This window comes from Amaranthus tricolor, chromosome 5 (genome assembly GCF_026212465.1).
Source record: "Amaranthus tricolor cultivar Red isolate AtriRed21 chromosome 5, ASM2621246v1, whole genome shotgun sequence".
In the NCBI taxonomy this organism is placed as follows: domain Eukaryota; kingdom Viridiplantae; phylum Streptophyta; class Magnoliopsida; order Caryophyllales; family Amaranthaceae; genus Amaranthus; species Amaranthus tricolor.
The window spans coordinates 14,077,298-14,103,309 of NC_080051.1; the positions used below are offsets into that span (position 1 = coordinate 14,077,298).

The window sequence follows — 26,012 nt, forward strand, 5'->3', positions numbered from 1 at the left end:
AAGTTCAGGCACTGGAAAATCAGTTAAGAATGATGGAAAGGAATAATGAGAGGCTGTTGAACTTAATGGAGAGGTAGATGAGTCGTTCCCATGATGATGATGAAGGGAAATTTTATAAGAGATTGTCTGGTCATCAACCTCCAAAGTATGATGGAGAACAGGATCCAGTTCGCTTTGAGGATTGGATTGCAGAAATGGAGAAACTATTGGAGGCCATAAACTGCCCGTCAAGGATGAAAGTGAAATTAGCCGCATTCTACTTAACAGACACTGCTGAATTATGGTGGAGGACTGTAAAACAAACCGCCATAGATTCTACTTGGGAACAATTTATAAAGAAGCTTCGTGATCAATTTTACCCACCCTCGCTTCAGAGAAAGAAAGAGAATGAATTCTTGTTTCTGAGGCAAGGAACTATGTCAGTGATCGAATACGCAAGTAAGTTTAGAGAGCTGGCTAGATTCGCTACCGAAATAGTGATCTCTGATCGGGGCAAGGCGATTAGATTTTTCGAAGGTCTGAACCTCAGGATCCAAAACGGCACTCCTAGATACCAAGATTTTGATGATTTGTACAATCAAGCCTTGGAGTACGAGCGTATTTTGGAAAAAGAAGACGGGTTTAATAAACGAAAGAATGAATCCAATAGTAGCGGTGGATACAAGAAGGCAAGGAATGAGGGGAAGAAGTCGTTTCAGACCGTAGTTAGGCCGACACAGTGGAAATGTAAGTTATGTGGAAAAGATCATCGAGGCCGAAACTGTAATGGGAAGATTGTATGTTACAAGTGTCACAAGGAGGGACATCTGGCTAATAACTGTGGGGAAATGTTCAATCAGAGCAAATCAACATCGAAAGCTGCAGGAGAACAGAGCATTTCGCACTCAGAGGAATGAGACTAGAGCATTCGTAGGCCTACGTGCAATTGGAGATCATTATGATGGTTTACACCAGGAGTTTGAAATTGAAGGTAAAGTAATTTCTTGAAAATTCCCTGTTGGTAATTTAATAGAAAATGTTTTTTTGATTGTAGAGCGGATAGGTCTTTTATTTCTAGTGCTTTTCTCCACATATCTTCTATTTCTTTGAAACCTCAAAAATCCCACTTGTGTATCAACTTACCTGATGGTACACCTTACCTGTGTGACCGTATCTTTTATGATTTTCCATTGGAGATTTGTGGGAATCTTTTACCAGCCAACTTAATTTAATTTGATTTGGGAACATTTGACATCATTTTGCGTATGGATTGGTTGGAGAGATATTCAGCGAAGATTTTGTGTAAGGAAAAGGTTGTTAGAATAGAAACTCCCGAGGGAACGAAGAGTATTCGAAAGAACTCAAAATCTCAGCTAGGGACAATTTCTGTAATTCAAGCATCACAAATGATAAGACAAGGAGATGAAGGGTTCTTATGTTTTGTTACTACTGAAGAAATGAAACCTAAACCTAGTTTGCAAGAAACCCTGGTCGTTTAAGAATATTTTGATGTGTTTCCTGAAGAATTACCCAGTATACCTCCAAAAAGAGAAGTAGACTTTCATATTGACCTTATTCCTGATATCACCCCTATTTCTAAAACCCCTTAACGTTTTGCTCCAGCTGAATTGGCTGAGTTGAAGAAGCAGCTAGAGGAATTTCTGGGAAAAGGTTTCATTCGACCTAGTGTTTCACCATGGGGAGCTCCGGTTCTCTTTGTCAGAAAGAAAGATGGGAGTATGAGGCTATGCATTGATTATAGAGAGATCAATAAGATTACGATCAAGAATCGTTATCCTTTGCCAAGGATAGACGACCTTTTTGATCAGTTGGGGGGAGCAAGGGTCTTTTCGAAGATAGATTTGAGGTTTGATTATCATCAATTAAGGATTGCTAAAGAAGATATTCCTAAGACTGCATTCAGAACCAGATACGGGCACCATGAGTTTCTAGTAATGCCATTTGGTCCAACGAATGCTCCAGTAGCATTCGTGGATCTCATGCAAAGATACTTCAACCCTTACCTGGAGAAGTTTGTAGTTGTGTTTATTGATGATGTATTGGTGTATTCGAAGAATGAAGAGCAACATGAGAAGCACTTAAGGATAGTTTTGGAGAAATTGAGAAAGGAGAAACTTTATGGCAAGTTTAGAGAAGATATCTTTCTTAGGGCACGTTGTTTCGAAGGATGGAATCTTTGTTGACCCTTAAAAGATTAAGGCAGTGATGGAATGACCGAATCCAAAGAGTGTTACTGAAGTAAGAAGTTTCTTAGGCTTAGCAGGCTATTATAGGAAGTTTGTAGAAAATTTTTCTAAAATTGCCCGACCGTTGTTTGAGTTGCTTAAAAAGGGAGTTCGGTTTCAGTGGGGCGAGAAGCAGAGTAAATCACTAGAAGAGCTTAAGAGGAGACTTACGACTGCACCTGTGTTGATCATGCCCGACTGTGGGAAAGCATTTGAGGTATATTGTGATGCAACGAAAGAAGGTTTGGGATGTGTGCTAATGCAAGAAGGCAAAGTAGTAGCTTATGCGTCCAGGCAATTAAAGCCACACGAGTTGAATTATCCAGTACACGAAAGTGAACTAGCAGCCGTAGTTTTTGCCCTGAAGTTATGATGACATTATCTCTATGGAGTACCATGCAAGATCTTCACTGATCATAAAAATTTGAAATATGTCTTCACTCAGAAGGAGCTAAATATGCGACAAAGGCGGTGGCTGGAAATCATTAAAGACTTTGAAGTTGACATAAATTATCATCCTGGAAAAGCAAACAAAGTGGCAGATGCATTGAGTAGAAGGCCGAGGATCTCTGTAAATGCTATAATGACGGTACCTTGGGAATTATACCCAGAAATCCAGAAGTTAGATCTAGAAATTGTTAATCACTATCAAGTTGTTGAGTATTTGGGAGCTATGACTATACAACCAACTTTGTTCGAAAGAATTATAGAAGCACAACAAGAAGATCCCGAGATAATCGAGTTAATCATTCGAGTTCAAAGAAAAGAGATTAAAGCGTTCGAAGTGGGTGAGAAAGGTGAACTAAGAATGAACGGGAGATTGTGTATACTAGACAACACTGAGTTGAAAGAAGAGATTTTGAAAGAAGGACACCAAGGAATGTTTCACTTACACCCTGGTAGAGATAAGATGATTGAAGAATTAAGAAAATTATTTTGGTGGAAAGGTATGAGAAAAGAAGTAGCCGAATTTGTATCTCGGTGTTTGATTTACCAGAAGGTGAAATTTGAAAGGCAGAAGAGTTCTGGACTACTTCAACCACTAGAAATTTTTGAATGGAAATGGGATTCCATATCCATGGATTTTGTAGTTGGCTTACCAAGAACGCAACGAGGTAATGACACAATTTGGGTAATAGTTGACAGATTGACCAAAGTTGCAAGATTCCTGCCAATGAAGGGAACATGGTCAGTAAAACAATTGGCTGACACTTATGTTCGAGAAATTATAAGATTACATGGAGTACCGAGAACCATTGTGTCTGACAGAGACCCAAATTTTTTTCATGATTTTGGGAAAAGTTGCAAGAAGCATTCGGATCGAAGCTATGTTTAAGTACTGCATTTCATCCGGCTACTGATGGCCAAACCGAAAGAACCATCCAGACATTAGAGGATCTTTTGAGATGTTGTATTCTTGAATTTGGTGGTTCATGGGAGCAGAAATGGCCTTTGATAGAGTTTTCATACAACAACAGCTATCAAACCAGCATCAAGATGGCACCAAACGAAGCCTTATACGGGAGAAAATGTCGAGTGCCGTTGTGTTGGGATCAGATGGACCGAAATGTGCCTGAAGGACCAGATCTTATCCAAGTCTCTATTGATAGCTTAAGGGTAGTGCAAGAGAACATGAAGGCAGCACAAAGTAGACATAAGAGTTATGCAGACAACCGTCGCAGAGCTTTGCAATTTGCTGAAGGTGACAAAGTATTTTTAAAGATTTCTCCAACGAAAGGAGTCCAACACTTTGGGATAAAAGGGAAATTAAGCCCTAAATTTATCGAACCTTTTGAAATTTTAAAAAGAGTAGGGGAAGTGGCATACGAACTAGCTTTACCCCCGGGTTTAGCTAGAGTTCATAATGTATTCCATGTTTCTCAGTTGAGAAAGTATATCCACGACCCATCACATGTGTTAGTTCACGAACCCCTCCAAATTGATGAAAACTTATCTTATGATGAAAGACCAATTAGAATTTTAGATCGTCAAGTGAAAGAATTGAGGAATAAAAGAATACCTCAAGTTAAAGTGCTATGTTCGAACCATCATGTCGAAGAGGCAACTTGGGAAAGCAAGACTAATATGAGAGAACGCTATCCCCAGTTGTTCTTTTAGGTTCAAGTTTCGGGACGAAACTAGTTTAAGGGGGGAAGAGTTGTAACAGACCCTTTTTCTTAATCTTAAATATTTTGACAAATTCAATAATCGTTTTGTTTTATTATTTTTTTTAATTTCATTTCAAATTTTATTCCAATCGTTCTTAAGTTCTCGATTTTCTTTTATATATAATTTATTTCTCTTAAACTAAATTATCTAAATATTAAGTCTACCTAAATTACCTACAATAACTTAATCTTTTTATTTCTTATATTAAATTATGATTAAAAATAAAAATATATATAATAATAATAAAATTTTTTTAAAAAAAATTTTTTAATGTAAAAAAAAGCTGGCGGCAAGACTAAGCTAGGTGCCAAAATAATTAATTTAGCCTTATCCTAAGGGTAAACCCAAGGATAAAAATCTTGGACTAAATTATATTTGCTTGCACATGAAGGAAAATTAAAATAATAAAAAAATTACAATCTTTAGCCTATAAATAGATCAAGCATGCCGTGGGAAAAAATTTTTAAACGAAAATTTTTCTGTACATATATCTATATATATATATATATATATATATATATATATATATATATATATATATATATATATATATATATATATATATATATATATATATATATATATATATTTATATATATATATATATATATATATATATATATATATATATATATATATATGTATATATATATATATATATATATATATATATATATATATATATATATATATATATATATATATATATATATATATATGTATATATATATATATATATGTATATATATATATATATATATATATATATATATGTATATATATATATATATGTATATATATATATATATATGTATATATATATATATGTATATATATAGATATATATATATATGTATATATATAGATATATATATATATATATATAGATATATATATATATATATATATATATATATATATATATATATATATATATATATATATATATATATATATATATATATATATATATATATATATATATATATATATATATATATATATATATATATATATATATATATATATATATATATATATATATATATATATATATATATATATATATATATATATATATATATATGAGATATAGATTGTGTCTTAATTTAGTGAATTAAATAAAATAAAATTTTATTTTCTAAAAATTTGGATAAACGGGCTAGGATCTATAATAAACCCAATATGTCCTTTCTAAGACATTTTTAGTATTTATTTATGATGGATCTATTAATTTTATCATTTATAATAAATAGACATTTAAGAAATTGATTATTTAGAAATTAATAAAGCTTAATTGAAATTTATCTATAAATAAATACTAAAGACCCATTTTAGTTTTGATTTTGTTAATAATAAATGAATATTTATATGCAAGTTGTTATAAATTTATTTCTACTGTATATTATTGTAATGTTGCATTTATATGAAAACAGTAACATGATAATAAAAACGCTTGATAGTAAGGAAATGCCGAACCATGCTTCCGGCATGTAAAAAACGTGGGACGTGTTTTCCGGCACGTAAAATACAGCGAACACAGTAAGGTTGTTTAACCTGATCTGTGGGTCGAGCAACATTGTACTGGAGGAGTGACGACTCCCACTAAGTTAAGGGTTTTGGTTTACCTAACCCTAACAGGCCCATACATATATCAAACAAAGATCATATGTGTTGCATTCATTAAATAAATAATCGGATTCCACGCCCTAACACTCAAGCAGAAGTGCTAGTAAATCACGCCCTGGTACTCAAGCAGAAGGACCAGAAGTTTAATATATTTAAATAAATCTAATCTGAAAATGAATTCCTTATTAATACATAAGATACCTTGCATATTATTTATTGTGGTGAACTTATCTTTGCATATTACTTATTGTAATGCATATATTTTCTATACTTGTATAATTGCGGTAAGTTTTTATACTCGGTTTTTTTTAAAGCTGACCGATTTTCATTGGCTGTTCCCATATATCGGGAGCAGATGCAGCAGGTGACTTTACATGAAGTTATTAAATTGTCTATGTGATGTTAGTATATATGTAGTTTTAGTATATATGTAGTTTATATAACGGGTATGTAGAAAGAATAATTATGTATTAAATTTACCTAAACTCTTCCGACTGAATATGATAAAGCCTATAAAACAACGAGCTACTGTCATTTCTTCATTATAGATTGAGATCTTCTTCGAACTTGATGCTCAAATAGATAGAATAGCAGCAAATAGCATCTTTCTATCCTGCATCTTCGTGGAACTCTTTATCATTTAGTTTAGAAAGCTTATCTTTATCTTTCAGCAACTGAACGGGAAGTGGTTTAAGAAAGCACTTAAGAATCGGATGCACTAGCCCAATGAGAAACGCCCTGATCATGCCAACCAAGTAAAAAGAAAGAAGAGAACGTATGAAGTCGCTTAAGCGAAGCTTACGGAAAGAACTTCGTATTTTGGTGACTTTCTAGGAGTCATGTTTAACCTTGAATGCTATTAATAGATTCTACAGCTATAGTCCCCCGGACTCGGAAAGTGATAACGGAAATGGCTAACCCAATAGCAGATTCTGTAGCTGCCACCGTTGGAACCAATAAAGCAAATAATTGACCCATCATATCATCCAAAGAAACAGAAAATACCATAAAGTTCGAATTCACAGCTAATAACATTGATTCAATTGACATTGACATAATAAGAATATTTCGTCTATTAAGAAGAATTCCACGACTACTTGAAATAAAGATGATCATAGAAAATGTAAAATATTTTATAGAATCCGTTTCGGGAACGTAAAATGTAAGAGAAATTCAAATGTTAAAACTTAAAAAAAAAAAAGAAAAGAAACCCCCTCCTATGGTAAGGGCAACCCGAGCGAGCGACGGACGTCTTCATCTGTAAAATTCCAGTAGAGCTCTTGGTAAATTTCAGAATTTCTACTGTGCTCGTTCAGTTGCTGAGTAAAGGAATTCCGATTAGCAGACATGAGAGCCCGCTGAAAGATGTAATATGTAAAATTATATTTTAATGATTTATGTTTTCTTTGTTTTTTTTGAAAATTCTGTTTTGTTTTATTTCTTTTTCGCAATAATCACGGTTTGATAGACTTCCGCTTAGCATTACCTACTATTATATTACTTTAAACCTATATTTGGAAAAAGGACTGTCCGTTACAATTTTGTTTACATATTAGTATCTAGGCTTTTTTTTTTGTAAAGGGGTTTCTTTGCTTACATGCTAAACTAGATGTAGAAATTTGTCTAGATGTGAGAAATGTCGTTTATTATCATGATTTTAAGATTGATGGGTTAAAGTTGAAAAAAAAAACCCGACAAAGATTGTGTATGGTGTCTGGTCTATGGCACACTAGTTTTATGCTGACATAGTGGGCTCATGTACTTAGTACCAAAGTTGGAATAGGGTCTTGCCTAGGATCTATAAGAGGATAGGATTGAAATCGATAGATTTTGATCTTACGTTGGATCTTAGGATCGTAAGATCCTAGAAATATATTTTTATATGCTATAGGATATAATGATTATCATTCATATTTGTTTTTCATCTTTGTAGTTTTGAGCTGTTAATAACGATTTATTTAACCTTATTCATTAAATAGAATATAAAAAATTTTTTATTGATTGAAACTAGTCTAGTGGAATCAGATCATTAGATCGTAGGATAGTTGAATCGTGTTATGATCATATCACCCATACTCTTGATCATCTTAAAATTGTGATCCTACCATTATTATGATTCTACTTTAGATATGGATTGCTCGCCTCTTTTTGAATCATAAAGTTATTGATCGTAAATGAGAATCGGGATTCTGATAACCATGCTTACTTCTAATCCCCCCTTGAGGAGGTTATCTCTGATTGTCTTGAACAGATTAACCATCATATGGCGCGATTGAGAAAAAGCTTAGACGGCCTGATACCACTTATAAGCAAAGTAAAGAGCTCGTCTAGGAAAAGCGCAAAATATGTAGGACATCAAAAAAATTTTGCGATTTATGTTGCAATTGTAGCCCAACAATGTCAAGAACCACACTCATGGTTGTCGTCCTAGAGTCCTATATACATGGTACAATTTAAGGTTGTGTTAGGGAACAATTAATTCATTTTAAATTATAGATTTTATTTATAAAATCATAAATGAAAATTTTGAGAATAACAAGTTTTGAAAAGTTGTTCTCAATGTTCACTTGAACTAATTTTAAAACAATCGTGAACTTGACTCAAATTCAATATTTAATTTTTTTTAATTTGTAAATTACTAAATTTAAGTCAATCTAGATTTCCAGATTAAATCATCATTCACAAACATAATATAACAAAATCTAATTCAATTTTTATAAACTTGATATTTTATTGTTACCATGTGAAATAATAAAAACGATTGATATTTTGCCTAAACCTTTTAACTAATAGAATTTCACTTAAAATCATATGGAGTGGTATTGGAATAATAATTAGCATATATTGATAGGGTAGTCACATGGGCGATGTGCCAGTGAAAACTATAGATTGACGCTGACGTGTTTGATACAAGAAGCCGTTAATGTTACATTCACAACTCACATCTTAATAGTGATATTGCAACATCACCCAATTGTAAGGGTTCATCAAAATTAATGGTGCCAATATGGCCGGTAATCACATCACAATTGACTAATAATTCCATCAATGCCACCTAGAAAAATCATGAAAATTCACGGTCTTTGTTATGTTTGGAATATTTCCTATAAGAAGAAAAATTTTAAATCTGAAATTTTATGGATATAAAAAGTTAAAATATACGTGAGATCGTATTAGATTTGTTTCAATGTCTAAATTTAATATGTATTTTTTGCAATTTTTTATAAATCTATTTACTTATAGATGTTAAGTCTTGAATTTTACTTGGGAAATATGTGAAAAAAATTCAAACAAAATCAAGATTGTGAAACAGGTAATTTTTTCTGGTGGTATAAATATAAATGAAATTCTACACTGAAATTGCTGTGCAATTTGTCCTTGTGCTTAATGTTCAATGGTTGTAATCCATTTTTATGCAACTATCGGAAAGTCACAACTTCAATGAAATATATCTTTGACACGAATATTTTTCATAACATTAATTCTTGTTAGCATTATATTAATTGGGTTGCTTGGAAACTATGGAGGCAAAAGAAAAATTAAAAAAAAGGAATTAATGTGATAATTAATCATCATCAAATTCGGTATATCTCGTTTATAGGAATTATGATCAAGGTATGTAAAGTGGAGGAGGACGACAACCCCTGTAAAAAATTTTGAGGTATATTTATATCAAAGAGAGAGCAAAATAATAATGTGTACAATAAACAATTAGAGTGATGTTGAACAATTAATAGCACTAGAAATATATAAGAAGACAATATATATCTTACCACTATATTGTAGTAGCTCACACTTATACTTACTGCCACTCACTATCAATAAATTGTTCTCACTTTGCTTTTCCACTTGCTCTAACTTTGCTTTACCACACAAGGATATTGTGGTGGGATGAGAATAATGCTCCAAAATTTAACAAAGGTTGGCAAGTATTTAAAACTTTTATTATAGCCTAATAGGAAAGGGGTGATAGGAGTGAAAATTTTACCACCCTTGTTTCTAAGTTTTTACTAAAGTAAAGTGAAAGAGAATGGCTCAGACCCCAATGGTAGAATAAGATGTAGAAGATGAGTAGAAAAACAGAGCATAAACAAGAGACACAACAACAATCAACACATTGTGTTTATGCGGTATCTAACGATACCTCCCCCTTAAAAGATAATTACTTTCATTACTCTATTCAACAATACATTAATGACTAACCAAACACACTTAAGGACAAGCTCTCAAGATAGTGATTCCATTCAACAATGGAGATCACCCACAATCTAATACACAGAAGAAGAAACTCTCTTGGCTCTCAAACCCTAGCCTTTCTAATGTGTATTAGCCTCACCCCTTACTTCTAATGATGTTCTAAGCCCTTCTTATATAGTCATACAACATAGCCCTAGGACCAATGGTTTAAAGCCCAAACAAATCTCGCAACTAAAACAGAAAGTCACAAAAACCGCGTACTGGAGCTCGCTCGACCGAGCCCCTTATGCTCGACCAGTCGAACAAACTTCCAGAACCTACTGGACTCCATTGATGCACCGCTCGATCGAGCCACACTTGCTCGACCGGTCAAGCGGCTATATCAGGGACCTGCTGCTTTGTGCTGAGCTGCTTCCTTGGTCATGCAACGTTCTCCTCGAGCCTTGCCTTGACCAATGCATCCCTTATGCACCATACTCTTATTCTTCGTTGCACCCTCATCATGGCACTTCGAAGACCCTCCTCATGAGGGTGATTTGGTGCTTGCTCTAGCATAAAGCTTTGATAGAACTTAGAAAAGAGTATGGTTGGTGCCTTTTTTAACAACTCATAACCATAAAGGATAGTGATAATTGAAGCAACAAATATGCAAGCATGTATGCATGAGAAAATGCCAAAAATAAAATGCATACTAATCTATATATGTATTGCGAATCAATTCAATTCCATTTTTTGTTTAAAAGATAAAAAATGCAATAATAATACTACTTCCTTCTATTCATTTTATATGTTTCATTTACTTTTAGGACACTATTTATCTAACATCCTTAAATTGTATTTTATTATTAATCTATATGTTAAAACATAATTATGTATGGTCTTATTTGATTCGTTTTAATCTAAAGTTTATTAATATCTAACTTTTTATAATTATTGATTATAGATAATTAGATATATTAAAGATTGAATAAGTGTATGAAATAGAGTGTATAAAGTAAATGAGACAATTAAGATAAATAAAAGGAATTGTAATATTATCCGAATGAAAACATAGGCAAACCCTCACAAAAATATCCTGTAGAAGTATGGGTTCTAACTTCTAATTAATTAGTTACCTTCAAAAAGAAAATGTGATCCTTTAAAGGAAGATCTGTGCTTGTATTCTAGTGCATGAGCCTCTCTCCTCAATAATGGTCTAAGCCAATGCTTGAACCGCAGGCTATCCTGACTACATAGTATGGACCTCACTTTTCTTTTGTCCTAGGCCATTTCTATCCAGCTGTACCTATTTTTCCTACTATTTCAACTCCTTTGATCCCATCAAATTTGCATCTGTTGAATTGATTCAAAATATTAGTTATAGTCAAAATAGTTGTTAAGTGGGTAATTATTATTTATGAGTTATTTCTAATTTAGTGGAGTAAGGTATGGAATCATAAGTTAACTCTCTATTTTATGTGTAATTAGTTATTTAGTTTTCCTATTTAATAGGTACTTGTATTTCGTTTTTATATGTGTTAATGAGAAAGTTAGTGTTTTACATTTTATTCTATATCTCTCAACATGGTATCAAGAGCTTTAGGTTAGATCCAAAATTTTTTTTTCCCAATGTGGCCGAGAGATTGTGTGAGATTTTTAGCAATAAACCTTGTGTTGTGTAGCCTTACTCATTTATGACTAGTGTCGGGTATTAAAAGCAAAATAAGGAAGGAAAGTGTTCGGATGTTTTAGAAAAAGTATGTGCGTTAGATAGGGGTTACAAGCAATTTTCTTTTAGTTAGTAGTATTTATTTTTAAAAGCAAAAGTCAAACCCTTGTTTCTTGTTTGCCTTCACGCAATATCTTTCATTATTCAAATTTTTTTTTTCTTATTTTTATTTTATTTAGTGTGCCTAAAAACCATGTCCTTTAATGGAGCTATTGTGTCATCTCAACCCTCAATACCCATGTTCAAAAAGAATACATATTATTTATGGAGTGTCAAAATGCAAACAATGTTTAAGTCTCATGAGTTATGAGACATAGTTGAAAGTGGGTACAGTGAACCAGAACAGTCACCAGCACAACCTAGTCAAAGCTTGCGTGATAATTGCAAGAAGGATGCTAAGGTTCTGTTTTTCATTCAATTTGCTTTAGATGATGATATATTTTCTCGAATTTCATCTACAAAGTCATCAAAAGAGACTTGGGAAATCATTAAGAGTGAGTATTTTGGTGATAAGAAGATAATTGTAGTTAAGTTACAAAGTTTGCATTCTGAGTTTGAGACTTTAACGATGAATGATAAGAAAGGTATACAAGTTTATTTGTCTAGAGTTGCAAGTGTTGTGAACCAAATGAGATCTTATGGGAAAATAATTAGTAACACTACCGCCGTAAGTAAAGTTTTGAGAAGCCTTAAAAGGAGCTACAATCATGTGGTGGATGCAATTGAGGAGTCCAAGGACTTATCAACTATAGCGGGTTGAGATTTATTCTTTAATTCAGGTTAATTAGCTTGAAATTTTCCCTGTTCATCTCATTAATAACATGTCTTTTTCTTATTGCAAGTCTCATCCGTACTATTACTAGCACTCGACCTAGCATTGTTACCCTTATTAAATCCCTTTTACTTTTTGAAAGATTTACCATTTAACGCACTACTAGAATTATTCCTATTATCACCTATTACCATTTAACGCAATTTCCTAATATAAAATGCTGCCTTCACTTCTTCTAGGGTTAACAAATATGTACCCACCACAAAGGACTAACAAAAATTTCATAACTAGACGATAAAGAAATAAGTTGTTAATATTTATGCTTCTAAAAAGATGTAAATTAAATGGAATAGGGGAATTTAAGGAATTTTAATACTTCCTTCGTTCTTTTTTGTTCTTCTCGTTACTTTTTACACAGTTTTCAAAGCAAGTTTTAAACTTTAATATCTCTAGATACATATAATAAAAAATTATAAAGAATACATATATATATAAAACGAATCTAACATGATCTCACATAGATATATTTTATCTTCTAAATATGTGTCAAAAATATTAATCAACTTTCTTTCTCCTTAAGGTGAAATATTGCGAATGGAAAGAACATTAGAGAACAGGAGGACTACATTTTATAATGCTCTTGATTAGCGGCTAATCGGGTCTCCACGAGTACTTTCAAGCTTCATTCACATGATGTGAACAAGATCTAAACAATATTTAATTCCATCCGTAATACTCTCTCCTATTCATGCTACTAGTCATATTTAGTTTTCCACGAGTACTTTCAAGCTTCATTCACATGATGTGAACAAGATCTAAACAATATTTAATTCCATCCGTAATACTCTCTCCTATTCATGCTACTAGTCCTATTTAGTTTTTCACATTTGACGAGATAATATTTTAAACATTAATATCTCAAATTATTCTTAATTAAAAATTATAAAAATTTGATATTAATAATCCTTGTATTGAGACGAATCAAATAAGATCTCATATGACTATATTTTAACTTATAGATTAAGAGTAAAATACGAATTAAAAGTAATAAGTAAATAGTGCTAAAAAATAAATGAGACAAGTAGGATGAATAAGAGAGAGTAATTTATAATTTATAATTTATAGATTAAAATGTTTGGTTTTGTTTTGTTTGGGTTTCATCAGCTACACGGAGCATGACCTGGACTGCACTGCACCAGTTTCCACTTCATTATCTACCGTCAGTTCCTTAGCATTAGCTCAATCTAAGTTGCCAACATATCTTCTTCCTCTTTATTATTATTCATTTTGTCGTTTACTATTAACTGCTAGCATTTTATTAATTTATTTTTATTATTACAATTTGATTATTATATTATAACTTCTATTATAAGAGATCGTCTCTTAATGATAATCTCAAAATAAAAAATTGATATTCTCCTACATTATATTATTAGGCTATTTGTATCATGATTGAAGCGTGTCTCAGTGTGAGATCACCTCATCCAACAATTTGTGTTTACTTTAATTAAGTAAATGTATTATTATACCCACCTTATAATATGCGTAAATTATGTATGCATTTGTAGGAAAATTTCTTTATAATGGTCATATATGTTTTATTTTATTCATTTTATATTTTTTAAAAAAATTAATTCAAATGCAATATCATTTATACATGTGGTTTTAGATGATAATAAATAAATTTCTAAAAAAACATATACTTTTTTATAATCCACATTTCATAGCATGAGGATGATTTAGTACATTTTATTTTATGATAAGATAGACTATAAAGCAGTGTATTACCACCATTTTACTATATGTATATTCAATCGTAGTTCTTAAAATTAGGTTGTTAGTTTAAATTTGGGCCGCTAAAGTTAGTTTAATGGACTTATCTAATATGTCGTTTCATTTGATGGCATCACAAATTTATTAATTTTTAGTTTTGGATTATGATGGATAAAAGTAAATTGACCCCTTTTAATTCTTATTTATGTGAAGTTACAAAAAATATTTGTTATAAAAGGTCGATCGAAAATATCTTTTTTTATCAGTCATATCATTAACAACGATAAAGTTGTATACAATCAAGTGAATCTAATCAAATAATCAGACCCTTTAATCTTCATGATATTAAATAATTTAAAATTGTACTTTATTAACACGAAATTCAAGAAATTATGGAGATGACACTTTATTATTTGATTAATAATTTAGATTTTCGAATAAAAGTATACTAATTAGATAACTAATTAAAGTGTAAACTTTAAAATCAATAAACTAAAGATGCAGTACACATAAAGCATAAGAAGAAATTATGCAAAGTATTATACGTAATAAGATATCATAAGAAGAAAGAAAACCTTTTAAAGAAGGAAAAAAATACTTCTAAATATTTTGCTAAACATACTAAAAATTGACGTGGAATTCGTACTTGTAAGTGCAAAACAATGCAGGATAATAGCAAAATCAGATCTCAGCAACTAAGAGAATCAAAACCACATGCATGCAACATTAATATGGTCTTTTATCTTAAACAAATTATAAAAGTTAGTTTTTACTTACTATTGCTTGTGTTGTCATTTATTTGCGTACTGAAACTTCAAGTTATAATTTATAAATAAATTAGTTTTTGAATAGACAATATATGCAAGTTAAAATTGAATATAGAAATCGTTTGAATGGATCATGAATATTGCTAGATTACTTTTGAATTTGAATTACCTTTTGAGGTAACTTTCTAACGTTCTTGGAGTTCTATGCTGAAAAGAATTGAAGTATTAGTATTGTTTTTAAAAATGATCCTAGTGATAATGAAATGGCATCTCCTGCATCAAAACGATTGCTCATGCTTGTTATAACGAGACCATTAATGTCATTCTTGAGGATTATTTGTTATGTTAGTCATTGAATCTCGTGATATCTCTTGTAAGCAACAAATGGGAATTGATTTGAGATAAACAAGATTTGTCATAGAGCATTTAGTTGGTCGTTCTCATGTAACTGTTGAGTCACTTAAAGTAATAATATATTCTATGCTTACGCAGTTGTTTTTAAGTTCATATCGTATAAGGGGGCAAAGTTATGGATCGGAGCAAGCTATATGTGAGGTCATATCAATGGACTTAGGAGTTTAATTAAGAAGGATTGTGAATTTAAAAGGCACGGGGATTTGCATTTGAGTTGTGAATTTAAAACCTTTTACAATATAGTTGATATGTATTCTCTAATTATTGATGTGCTTGATACTGATCTTATTATTGCTAGAGAAGATGATATAGCACAAACTCGAGCTATTTTGGATGATATATCATTTTTTATTTACTTTCATGTTTTATTAAATAAATTTGTGTTGTTGATCACTTATTATCTACTAAGTCTAGCTTAGCAATTGCAATGACGAGATCAATATATTTGTTCGCTTTGTAAACCCAAGAGAAAATTTCAGAAAACTAGGAATGAAAGTAGGAGATCAATATATATATATATATATATATATATATATATATATATATATATATATATATATATATATATATATATATATATATATATATATATATATATATATATATATATATATATATATATACATATTTATATATATATATATATATATATATATATATATATATATATATATATATATATATATACATATATATATACATATATATATATACATATATATATACATATATATATATATATATATATATATATATATATATATATATATATATATATATATATATATATATACATATATATATATATATATATATACATATATATATATATATATATATATATATATATATGTAGATATATATATATATATGTAGATATATATATATATGTACATATATATGTATATATATATATATATATATATATATATATATATATATATATATATATATATATATATATATATATATATGTACATATATATGTATATATATATATATATATATATATATATATATATATATATATATATATATATATATATATATATATATATATATATATATATATGTACATATATATATATATATATATATATATATATATGTACATATATATATATATATATATATATATATATATATATATATATATATATATATATATATATATATATATATATATATATATATATATATATATATATATATATATATATATGTTGTTAGTGTTAATGGTGACTTGAGTGCACTAAATAAATTCTATGTATTAGTATGGTTACGTAGAAGTGGAATTCTATGGGTAATTAAGGGTGAGTCTTAATTTCTAAAATGAATAAGGTGTTTAAGAGTGTAGTTAAATGCTTGAGTTATGATGGCATTTAGAAGAGTCTTAAACATAAGAATTATGGAGCATGATGAATGTGATCCTAATGAGGTAGTGCAAGAGTCTAAAGATGCAATCAGCAATGCTTAATAAATGCATAATGTGAAGACCAATTGACTTGTTCAAAAGAGCTGCACAATTGAAACAAAATGTTGAGGAACAACAGTGCTCGAACGAGCACATTAAAGGCTCGAACAAGCAACTGGCAGCTGCATCATAGTGGCTGGTTCTGATGTGATGCTCGAACGAGCATGCTTGAGGCTCGAACGAGCGTATGGGGCAGCAATAGCCTTGGATCCGGTTTGTATCCATTCACTTGCTTGGACTGTTTTATTGTATTGTTAATACATAGTATTAAATATGTAATCTCATTAAATGTATAATTCTTTATAAATAGAGGTCTCATATGCTCATCTAAACATATCCATAAAATACACCTCAAACTTAAACTCTAGTCTAATATATTCTCAATTGTAATTCTTAATATTTGAGAGTTCTTTGAACTTCTTTGATAATCACAAATCTGTCAATCGGCTCTACGGTAAACGGTGATGTGAATATGCTAAGTCAATAAGAATATTAAAATATGCTACGTTGATGTTTATTTTGTTATTCAATCTATCAATAAGAATATTAGTATGCTATGTTGATGTTTAGTTTGTGAGTCAATTTTGTCAATTGAATTTTTAACGTATGTATTTACCTGACAAAACAATAATATTCTCTTACAGGTTTGAAATTACCAAATCAAAAAAAAATTAACATAGTAAAACTATTTATTTATATGAACAACATTTCAAAAATAAATTTTAAAGAACACCAAAATTATAATATCTTTATTTTTCAATCCTAATTAAGCAAATCACTCACGTTTTTTATTGCGAAAGAACTCACAGTAATACACTACACACATTTCCGGTTTTCCTAATAGGTACGGTATCGTAAACATACGACTCTCATCGAATTCTACTGTATAAATCGTTTGATTTTTTTTTCTCCTCGTGGCATAGATTTTTATTTTTTGGAAAAATTACCCTCAATAATACGAACTTTCACTGATTTTCCTACAATAATACGAACTTTCAATTAACCATGAATAATACGAACTTTGATACATATTTCCCGCTAGCATACCTAACCGGTTCTTTACCTGGAGAAACGGTAAATTCCCCATTTCTTCATTATGCTAGCGGGAAATATGTATCAAAGTTCGTATTTTATTTATAGTTAATTGAAAGTTCGTATTATTGTAGGAAAATCAGTGAAAGTTCGTATTATTCAGGATAATTTTTCTTACTTAGTTTTATTAGCCAAAAAAAAAATTTAAAAGGAATGAGTAAGTTTACCGGTAACAGGTAAAATGGTATGCCAGCGGGAAATATGTATCAAAGTTCGTATTATTCATGGTTAATTGAAAGTTCGTATTATTGTAGGAAAATCAGTGAAAGTTCGTATTATTCAGGGTAATTTTTCCTTATTTTTTTTATTTTTTTGTGTGTTTCATGACCCCTATATAAATGCGACTACATATTTATAGATTCCATTTTCTAACCCTGAGTTCATAAATTAATGAAAAAGACGAACGAACCATCTTCCTTCTCTCTCTTTCATTGGGCTCCCTTTACTTGTCGGGAATTTTTTCCTGACTTGTTCCTTCTCAATCAAATTCAGCCTCGAATTTTTTCCTCAAATTATAGTTCAAATCTCCTCGATTTCGGATTTCGCTATTTCGAACCGATTTTTCTGCTACAACTGATAACAATTTTTGAGAATATTTCTCAATTTTGTATTCCTGATTGATTGTTTAGGGGTTTATACATATATTTGTTTAAATAAGTGTTAATCGGATTACAGTTAGCGGAGTAGAGAAAGCTAGCCATGGCAGTGGTAACGCCACACTTGCAGTTTCCTCACTCTCCAATAACCGCAAAAAATCCAGCACTAAACGACGTTGTTTTGTTTTTCCCATCCACTTTCCTTGGAACGGCGTCGTGTTCAAAGCTTTACAGAACACGCTCGTATGATCAGTTTCATCCTAAACAGAGAAGAAAGAACCATTCTTCTTTGTTTTCAATCCGAAGAGTTTGTAGTGCAGGTTTCGAGAATTCTTCGTCGTTGTCATCTTCTGAGGACGAAGAATTTTCGAAAAGAATTGAAGATTTAGCCTTCAAATTTCAAGTTTCCTCTGAATCCGTAATGAATTTCAGTTCAAACGACGAAGAAGAAGAGAATGAAGAGGTTGAAATTGAATCATCTTTAATGGAGATTCAAAGTAAAGAAATGAAGGCAAAAAGCTTAGATCCACCTCTTTCACTTAGAATGATTAAAAGGAAGCAGGAACAATGGCAGGAGAACTTTCTAGAACCAGGAGAATCAGCTTATTGTTCGATAAAAATTGCGTTTTCTTCAATGGTGTTTATAATCAGAGAACTCCATTGTTACACTCTACAAATGAGAGAAATCTTGTTTTACGAAGATTTACAGGGAATTTTAGCGAGAGTTCAGAGCGAAATGCACGCCTCATTTGTATGGCTTTTTCAACAAGTATTTTCTCATACACCTACTCTCATGGTTTACATCATGATTCTCCTTGCAAATTTTACTGTTCATTCAATGTCGATTTTCTCCGCCATTGCAGCTACTTCACCTCCAATTGCTACCATGGAGGTTAGAAAAGTTCATAATCATAATAGCTTTAAATCAGATATATCAAAGACGTTTACGGTAACATCATCATCACCGAGCAAAACTACATCAATTGGTGGAAACAATGGCGGAGGAAATAACGCGAAAACAGTAGGAAGTGGAATGGGCGGTGATGGATGGACGAATAGAAACTCTGGATTTCTCCACTGTCCGATTGTTTCTGACGGTGTGTCGTTTACTCGTGAAGACACACGGCGAAAGGAAGAAGAGGTAGAGATTTGGAATTCGATTGTTGAAGAAGCTTCTAGAATTCAAGGTGATCTGAGAAATGAAACTCTTGATAGTGAGACTTTACGGAGGTTTGTTTCGCCTGTGACGACCAAAATCGAAGGACATATTGATTATGAAGATTATTTAAAGACTGAGCTTGTTTATCAGAATGGTTTGAATCAAGAACCAGATAATGTTTTGCTTTTGGCCAATTATGCTCAGTTTCTCTACCTTGTTGTTCATGATTTTGACAGGTAATTTGGCTTTCTTTTATCGTATTTCATTCAAGCTTTGGTACTTATTTGGTTTAAGAGTACTCCTGATTATTGATTTTGATATGTTTTGATTTTAGTTATTTACTGTTAATGTGTCTTAATCACTGCCTAATTCATAATGTACTTATAAACGTAGGGTTCTTGGTTTAGATGGAAAGAATGAAGTTAATTATTGATATGAATTAAATTGCGAATCAAGGATACTATTCAAGTGGCAACCTGGGTTCCTCCTTTTGAATAGTTTGTTTGGATGTTGATTGAAATTTTCGACTCTTCAAGTACTAGTACTTAATATTTGTGTGTGTATTTTTTTTCTTTAAATATCGGTAGATATTATATTTCATCAATGCTTAGTAGGATCTTTTACATGGTGTCGTGTTCAGTATAAGGGTGTTTTGGTAATTGACAGTTGGTACTTGTCTGTTAGCTGTTTTAGTTAATTTGTTTGCTTAGTTGGAAATGTTACTTTTTTATTGGTTTTTATGTTAGTTGAAAAGTGACAGAGGATTTTTTTAGTGTCGACGTTAAAGCCTCTAATCAAATAAAATTTATAAACACCCTTAATTTAAGACTACACAAGTGTAGTGATAGGTTGTGGGTCGATCCATAGGGAGATGAGTTGTGAAACTTAGGGCCTCTTTAGATGTTGGGGGATCATGTAATTAAGGATAGATGATGGTCTAAGCTTTGGTCACCACAATGAAAGCAACAAACAAAGGAACATCGGGGTAGGGGCTAACTCGTGTGCAACGGACCTTTATGGTTAGCTCAGGGTTTACTTTGGCTTGATCACAAAGGTGTGGATTCAAATACAAAGAGTGATCCGATCCGGGATCGGGCTTGGGATCGCCTCCGAGAATTCCGTTCCCATCACTCTCGTGAGTGAGAAGCGTGAGAAGCAGACCTATGGGCAAAAAGTATCCAACAACCCGTCAATCCTTCCCTACTCTCGTAGGTGAAGGGTAAAACTCTCGTTACATGGGTTGAGTACAAAGGTCAACTCTCGTTGATCCCTTGCCCTCGACTCTACCCATTGAGAGGAGGTCGAAGCTCCAACAAGCCCAACTCTCGTTGGTGCTTGAAACGCGTTCCAGTGACCTCAACACAATAACCGGAGTGACCCACTTTTTGGGTTGACAATCAAACCAACATCGACCCATTTGTGACCATAATTAATCCATTAGCACAAGTTGAGTCAACCCCTAACCCTAGATGACTACTTACTACTTATACTATCAATATATCTAGCAATGACAATAAATGCTAACATGATGATCAAGCTACTAAAATTAAGCAAAAACATAGTATAACTTAACTATGGTGAACATCACAAACCATTATGAAATTGCAAAATAACAAAGGAATAATGTGATTAAAGCAAGAAGGAATATACCTATAAAGTTTGAAAGAGATTGGTAATCAAAGATATAAAACCCAAAAATTGCAATAGATTCAACTCTCAACAATGGAGATTGAGATGAACATAAACCCAAAAATGGTGAGAGAATAGAGAGAATACATGAAGGAATCAAGATAAGAAGATAACCTTGATTACAAATTAATTGAAATGCTAAAAGATAAAATATAGGATTCTTTAGACTAATGAAAAACAAAATAAAAAGCTAGAAACAAAAATAATCTACAATAGGCTAAGTTAAAACTATTCTAGGGCTCTCCCTTTTGCTGTTACATCAAGCCTTATATATAGGAAAACACCCCTCATGACCTAAAAACCTCGGCTAAAAATAGTCATTATACCCTTAGAAGGCCGTCCAAATCTTAATTGGGCCCTAGGGAAATGTGCATTTGAATTGGAGAAACCAAAGGTTCAACTCGAGAAGTGATCGATCGATCAATCTAAACAGATAGACCGATTGATCTCAGCTACTGTCATCACAGATGCATTGAGGTCTATCGAAAAAGGATCGATTGATCGATCTAAAGAGATCGACCGATCGATGTAAACTATTGTTACCATGAACCTTCTGGAGTTGAAATGAATAGGATTGATCGATCAATTGATCTCATGCTGCTGCTACATACTGCTTCTGAAAATGCTGCCAAATGAGATCGATTGATCCATCTAAAGTGATCGACCGATCGATCTCATCAAAATCTCTCAAAACGCTCATGTCAAGGTCCTCTTGCCTCCTTGCCTTCAAATGAGCGCTTGGGACTATTTCCTATCCTCGGTTTAGCTCCGTTCCTTCTCCAAAACCTCTGGGGGATTAGGGGCGCATCGTCTCTAACTTGCTTTGCTCGGGAAAAGGTGATCAATCCTGTAAAAACGAGCAAAACAGCATACACCCAACACAAGGGCGATCAAATCCCATAAAACTAATAAGAGAGAACAACAACCGCATGCGAATGTAAACTAAATAAGCATAAAACAAGGGTAAAGGAGAGTTATCAACTCCCCCCCAAGCAAGATGAGAATTAAAGCAATCAGCATGAAATCTTGCAAAATCACAGCACGCGCATGTAATAAGCATCCTTATGGCATAAATAATGAACACGTTTGCATTGATAAGTTGGCTTTGCAAAAACGAACACCAAAACCCAACCATAGTCTTAGAAAGTACAAGAAGGCATAAATACACTCTTGGGCTCATGGCTCCTTTAGCTTGAAGTGACAACCCGAGGCTCCCGAGCTAGTCTCTAAATGGCCCACACAAGACACACCAAACAACCAAACTGAGCCGAAGCTCCTAAGCCAATCACAAAGATGAATCAAACCTCACTATAGGTATGTGCAATCCAAATGACAACCACACTCAAATGTGTTGAGGCATCACTCTCGCTCAACCTATGGCTCAATGTAATGTGAACCTCTAACACAAAGATGTATTTGTGTTTCGCACCTCGGTACTCGGGGACTCAAAGGCTTGGGCTTCACTAGATGTAGATGGACCAACCGAAAAGATGTGAAATGATAAAGGCTAAAATGTGGTGAAACAGAGGAAGGGTAAAGAAGGCTAAGCTTACAAAATGGGGTAGCATAACTAGCTAGTTAGCCCAAAACAAACCAAAATGACTCATGATTTCACAAAACTTGGCATTTATTAACTACTAATATTTTTCTATACAAACATTTGACCTTTTTTTAGAGAAGAAGTCAGTTGCTTATGGAGATGTTTGATAATAGATTTATGTATTGTCTTTTGCTTATTTATTAGAAAAAAAGTGCATCAGTAAGTCAAAAGCCAACCAAAAAGCTAATTAAGTTGTTTTTTTAACTTAAAAGCTAACTTTTTAACTGGTTTAAAAGTTATTTACCAAATATTTTTTTGACTATTTAACAACTAAAAAGTTAAAAGGTAAAAATCAATAAAAAAAAAACTAACTAAAAAGTCATAAACTAAACAACCCATAATCTAGAGAAAGTTGTCTCGATGTTTAATGAGTATTTGTAGTAGACATAAATGCGAATCAACTAAGTCTGAATGTTGGGGAACAATTTCTTAAATTTTGATAATTGTGAGATATGTGTGAAAGCTGACATTAAGTCAAAGTAATTCACCAAGTCATTTGATGAGTGTTAAAAATGATAATAATAAAGTATTTGTTTGTGGTATGTTAAAATCAAAGGCACTTTCATTATCTTTTGATCTTTGAGCGACACTCATCCCTTCCTCTAAAAGTTGTCCCATTAACAATTGGAGGGAAAAATTAAAAAATTAATAAAGAAAATTTTATGAAAGAGTGAAAGAAATGAGTAAAAATGAATAAAATTTAAATTAAATATGGAAATAAAAAATACAAAAGCAATGTGAGTCACAACCAAAATTTAAAATACAATAAATATAAAGAGACATGCTAAAAAAGAAGTGGAACAAAAGTAAAGGTAATTTGTCACATAGTCTCCCTACTTTAATTTGCCTCATTAAAGTTTTGCTTTTTGTAACATTTTTATATTTATAATAGGCCTTACTAATTTTTTAAAATTTCATTCTTATATTTTAATTCTCAATTGATTTCATTTACAGAGCTTAATCTTTGGGTTCATTTATTACCAAATGTTTTAATTTTCTTTAAAAACACCTCATTGTCTAATTTTGCTAATTTAAAAGGATGGAGTAGTAGCTGATAAAGTTATATTGCATTTTATTGTATGATAAAAACGGTAAAACGTTGATTGAAGAACCTTACTAGTTACTGGTTTGCTTTCTGTTAATTAGATAGTTATATGAATTAAATGGTATCCTATTATGGAGAATATTCAATAAATAATGGGTTTTGTTATCGGTAATCATCAGATGTAAAAATATATAGTTACATTATTGAGAAAGATTTTAAATATTAAAATTTATCATGAAATCATACATTAATGAAAAATGACATTAATAATCCAATCTTTTACTATTTCGCTGTGAATAATCCAACCTTTAGATTATTTTCTAGAAAATAATCCAAAATTGGAATTATTCATAGCGAATGGGTAAAAGGTTGGATTATTAATGTCAATTTTTCTTACGTTAATCCTTTTATTTCTGTTTTCCGCTCTAAAAGCTATAAGAATAATTTTTTATTTACGTAGATTAATAATCTTTGTACGTTTGTTAATTGTAACAGAGCTGAACAGTACTTCAAAAGGGCAGTCAAGGTGGAGCCAAAAGATGCCGAAGCACATAATAAGTATGCAAATTTTCTGTGGCAAGTGAAGAATGACTTATGGGCAGCAGAAGAGACCTTCTTAGAGGCCATTTCTGCTGATCCTAGTAACTCTTACTATGCTGCAAATTATGCTCATTTTCTCTGGAACACTGGTGGCGAGGACACATGCTTCCCTCTTGACTCCCCTGATGACGAAACCCTTGATGACCTGTAAATAGGAAAAATTGTGTTTCTAAGGAACTATGGGACCAATAGCTGGAGCAGAATGTGGACTGTAGTCCACCACATTAGCACAATGTGTGGACTCGAGTCGACCTACATATTATGAGGGCACTTTTTGAAAGGCAATGTCATACGTACCTAAAAAAAAGATGACATACTTCAGGTTTAAGCATAAAGATATTTTGAGGAGAAAAAGAGGTTGACAAGTACTTCCTGGTAATGATCTAACTGAAATTCTTCCTCGTGGTGATAAAAGTTGGTGTAAGTTATGCAAGAGGGGAATGTGGGTTGGGGCTGGTGACTGCCTGACTGGTAGGTGAATGTACATGGAGATAAATTAAAGTTGAGATTTGAGCATTAGACATGGAAATGGCAAATGATGGAAAAAGAAGGCTAGATAGCCTATTTTTGATGAACTATGCTTGGCAATTGTGTCCTCAGTCTTCTTGAGATCTATTGAAAACCAAAATATTTTGCCTTGAAAGTTTAAATAGGATCAACTTTTTCTTGCACAATATATGTTATTGTAACTAATGAATAATTTATCCTACATTTGTTTATACTCTAATGTAATTAAAACTGGAGGAATAAATATTCTACTAATCATTCAATAGTACTGTTAATTGTATTATAATAATCGATAACCATAGACTCCTAATTAAAAAAAAGGAGCTTTGGAAAATGGTGCACTGTGTTTAATAACAGAATTGGTTTACCAAATTTGAGCCTGACTTGAGTTTAGATTTGATTTTGATTTCTGGTATTGTCCAGTGGGGTATAAGATTTTCACAAATTCTTGTGAGATACGGTTTTTTTGAATCTCTAATTGGGTCGGCCTATTATATATTTCTTAAAATAGTGTAAGTAGATATTTTAGATATTGAAAGTAGATATTAAGAATAGGGTAAGTAAACATTAAGGATAATATAAGTAGGTATTAAGAA

General features: G+C 31.7%; 2 protein-coding genes and 1 long non-coding RNA gene across 3 annotated transcripts; all 3 read left to right on the top strand.

The window, feature by feature from the left end:
* The first annotated feature begins 77 nt into the window (after window positions 1-77).
* Window positions 78-896, top strand: LOC130813457 (uncharacterized). Its single transcript, XM_057679292.1, has one exon. The coding sequence runs from the start codon at window positions 78-80 to the stop codon at window positions 894-896; it is 819 nt and encodes a 272-aa protein (XP_057535275.1).
* A 10,432-nt stretch (window positions 897-11,328) lies between these two features.
* Window positions 11,329-14,271, top strand: LOC130814276 (uncharacterized). The gene is made up of 3 exons (XR_009042352.1): window positions 11,329-12,707; window positions 13,281-13,538; window positions 13,865-14,271. It is a non-coding gene; the product is annotated as an uncharacterized LOC130814276 (long non-coding RNA).
* A 4,328-nt stretch (window positions 14,272-18,599) lies between these two features.
* Window positions 18,600-25,788, top strand: LOC130814277 (uncharacterized). Its single transcript, XM_057680374.1, has 2 exons — window positions 18,600-20,211; window positions 24,805-25,788. The coding sequence occupies exons 1-2, from the start codon at window positions 18,920-18,922 to the stop codon at window positions 25,058-25,060; spliced, it is 1,548 nt and encodes a 515-aa protein (XP_057536357.1). The 5' UTR covers window positions 18,600-18,919; the 3' UTR covers window positions 25,061-25,788.
* The last annotated feature ends 224 nt before the right edge of the window (window positions 25,789-26,012 follow it).